At 41.1% G+C, this 3,045-nt stretch overlaps 1 protein-coding gene across 1 annotated transcript; it reads left to right on the top strand.

The window, feature by feature from the left end:
* The first annotated feature begins 40 nt into the window (after nucleotides 1-40).
* On the top strand, nucleotides 41-2,914 carry LOC112142333 (myosin-2 heavy chain). The gene is made up of 2 exons (XM_024265614.2): nucleotides 41-267; nucleotides 529-2,914. Exon 2 carries the CDS (start codon nucleotides 629-631, stop codon nucleotides 2,609-2,611), a length of 1,983 nt encoding a protein of 660 aa, XP_024121382.1. The 5' UTR covers nucleotides 41-267; nucleotides 529-628; the 3' UTR covers nucleotides 2,612-2,914.
* The last annotated feature ends 131 nt before the right edge of the window (nucleotides 2,915-3,045 follow it).

The raw sequence follows: 3,045 nt of genomic DNA on the forward strand, positions 1-3,045 counted from the left end.
AGGATCACTGTTTGGAAATGACTCTGTCGCATAGAGCGGAAGTGACGTGTGGTTCGCGCATGCGGGGTAAGCGGTGCAACCGATTTGCTCCCGCACAAAGAAAATACAGCGACAGCGAAAACCTACACTGGCTCTGCTCCATTTCAAAGCTGGCGTACGCCGGAAGGGCGGGAGGCCTTTCTGTTGACGGAAATACCGAACCGAAACCCGAACGGTGGGAAACCACCCGAACCCGCCGGAAAGCTCGGCCCGAAGGCGGCTGTTGAGGTAAAAAAAATATTACTTTTTTTATTACTATGGTCAGTTTTCGTTGTTGTTTATTTTTTTAATTAAATCTCGCAAGAAAGATGACGTAGTAAACTTTTTTACGAAGTAGCGCAGGTTATCGTTCTTAGTACGTAACAATACGTCACGTCGTTCTCCTGTCAAAACTAGAACGTCACATTACGTCATCTCTCAGATAAATGACGTAATTTGATGTAATTTGACATAATCATGGAGTGCTTATATTTTCCTTTTGCTTGGCAGGGTTGACATTCTCAGCATGAGTGTTAGCGGGAAAGCATCTTGTTAGACCAGATACCTTAGAAGCATTTCAAAGATTGAACAGTTTGACCGTAAAGGGAAAATGTCCAGCAGAGAAATGAGCAAACGGAAAAGCGACAACAAATCAACATCGAACAACAGCAAATTATCAATGATGAGCCTGAAAAATCTGAAGAATTTGTTTCAGAAGCAGACGACGAAAGAGGAACGCGTTGAACAAAAAAGACAAGACGTTGTCAACCTTTGTAAAACCATAGAGAGTCTCCAAGAAGAATGCAACTCTCTACAGGCTATCCTTCAGCCGTTAGATGAGCTGACTCAAAGAAAGAAAATCGTCAAACTGCAGAAACGAGTTCTGAAAAGGAAAAAAGCTGCCCAGCTCATTGAACTGAATAAACTTCAGAAGAAAGTAGCTCTCCAGCAAGAACTGGAGCTCTATCACCTGAAGAAGTCTGCTCAGTGTCGGCAGTTAGAGCGGGAAACTTCAGGTCTCCAGCATCAAATTGGAATGCTGCGATTGCAGATTCTAGAAACACAGGATACGGAAAATATTCTTCCTGCAATGATGAAAAGAAAACAGCGGTTTGCAGATCTGAAAGAAGACTTAGAAGATGAGCTTAGATATTTAAGAGAGGAGAGGGCCAAAGCAGAAGAGCAGTTTGCTGAGCATCCAGAAAAGCATCAGCTGGATCTCCTGATAGAGGAAACCAACAACCTCCAGAAGACAAAGGAGGCTTTGACAAAGTCTCTCAAACGCCTTCAAGATCTGGGTTCTGACTCTGACAAAGTCCAAGCAGTAATCCAGAAGAAGAAGAAGAAAAACAAAAATCTGTCACGGGAGGTTCAAGAACTGCAGCAGGAAATCAAACTTTTGAGTACAGAACAAGAAAGACTTGATTCTCTGAAAGCAGAAAACATCGCAGCACAAGGAGAAACCCTTCTCCTTAAGAAGAACATGACTGCTTTAAGACGGCAAGTCCTGAAACTGCAGGAGCTCACCGCAGCATCTAAACAGGAAGTTGAAAACTTGGAAAAACATCTTCCGGAACAAAACCAAATAAAGGAAGACTTTTCCAAACTGTTGGAGGAGAAATGTGGCTTGGAGAAACTCCACCAAGGTCTGGAGAGTCAAATTTCCGATTTGAAGGTCCAGAACACGAATGCGAAAAAGCAATTAGAGCAAAAAATTGATTGCTCCAATTTGTTGAAGGTGAAAGTAAAAGAGGCTTGGACAGAATCTTCCCAAAATCACAAAGTCTGTGAATCTGAATGGCTGAAAGTCAGAGCAGAAACACACAAAACTGTGGAGACAAACTCAGATCTCTTCCTGGAAGTTATAGAACTGGAAGATGAGATCGAAGGTCTCGGGGATGTTCAAGAGAGTTTCGATATTTTAGAAGAGGAAAACTTTGCTGCAAAGAACGACAATGACTCTCTTCAAGCCAAAGTCCTGAAACATCAAGTCAAGAATCTGCAGCAGGAAACAGCGGCTTCTAGCCAGGAGCTTGAAGACCTGCAGAAACACCTTCAGAAAAAAGACCACCTCAAGATTTCCACATTGATGGAGGAAAAATCCTTTTTCCAGAAAACCAAGAAGGATCTTGAAAATGAAATTTTAGATCTAAAGCTTCAGGAGAAAAAAGCAGAAGAGGGTCTCGCCATGTATAACAAAGCAAAAGCAGAATTCGATTTACTGAAGGAGGAAACAACCAACCTTCAGAAAATAAAGGTGGCTTTAACAGAGTCGGTCCAGAACCTAAAGAACGTGGACTTAGCGTATCAAAATGTAAAAGAAGAGACCAAGAAAAAGAGGGAAAGTACTTTGATTCTCTACGGGGAAGTTGAAAAACTGCAGGAAGAGCTCAGTACTTTAGACAATAAGAAAATACTTTTGGCTGCAAAAGAAAAACATTCTGCTGCCAATAATGAAAATAAGTTTCTGGAGCAGGAAAGGGAAAGTTTAAGAGAGCATGTCACCAGATTTAAGCAGCAAAATTTAGCTTTTACTAGGGAGTTTGATGGTTTTAGAAGCAAGAACAATCAAAGAAGGCATTACGCACCATAAAGGAACTTATTTCTTGTTTACTTTTTACTTTTTGTTTTAACCTTGTTTTTTTATTCTTTAAACAAATGTCCGGGGACCATGTTATGATATGACATACCACTGTATCGTACTTTAGTCGTTAGTATTGTATTAGAATGAACTGACCTTGCGGCCAGACACAGACTGTCTCCGGGGGAAATGGGCAAACCTGTACAGTGCAATCAACCAACATGCACTTATCATGTAACGTTAATACAAATGGGGTTCGCCCATTTTCGCCCACAGTCTTGTCTAGCATTACAAAAAAAAACAAAAAAACAAAAACGGGCGGCACGCTAATAACGTGTTTGTGTGGGTTTTCTCTGAGTGCTTCAGTTCCCCCCACTTTATTAAAACTTGTGAATATGTTTATTACGAAAGGGAAATTCAGAATTTGTCAATGAGGTTTAGATTTG

The sequence above is a fragment of the Oryzias melastigma genome, unplaced genomic scaffold (assembly GCF_002922805.2).
Source record: "Oryzias melastigma strain HK-1 unplaced genomic scaffold, ASM292280v2 sc01910, whole genome shotgun sequence".
Lineage (NCBI taxonomy): Eukaryota > Metazoa > Chordata > Actinopteri > Beloniformes > Adrianichthyidae > Oryzias > Oryzias melastigma.

What these genes read in the sequence shown, in the direction of transcription:
- LOC112142333 (XM_024265614.2), top strand. Translation starts at nt 629, where the DNA reads ATGTCCAGCAGAGAAATGAGCAAACGGAAAAGCGACAACAAATCAACA.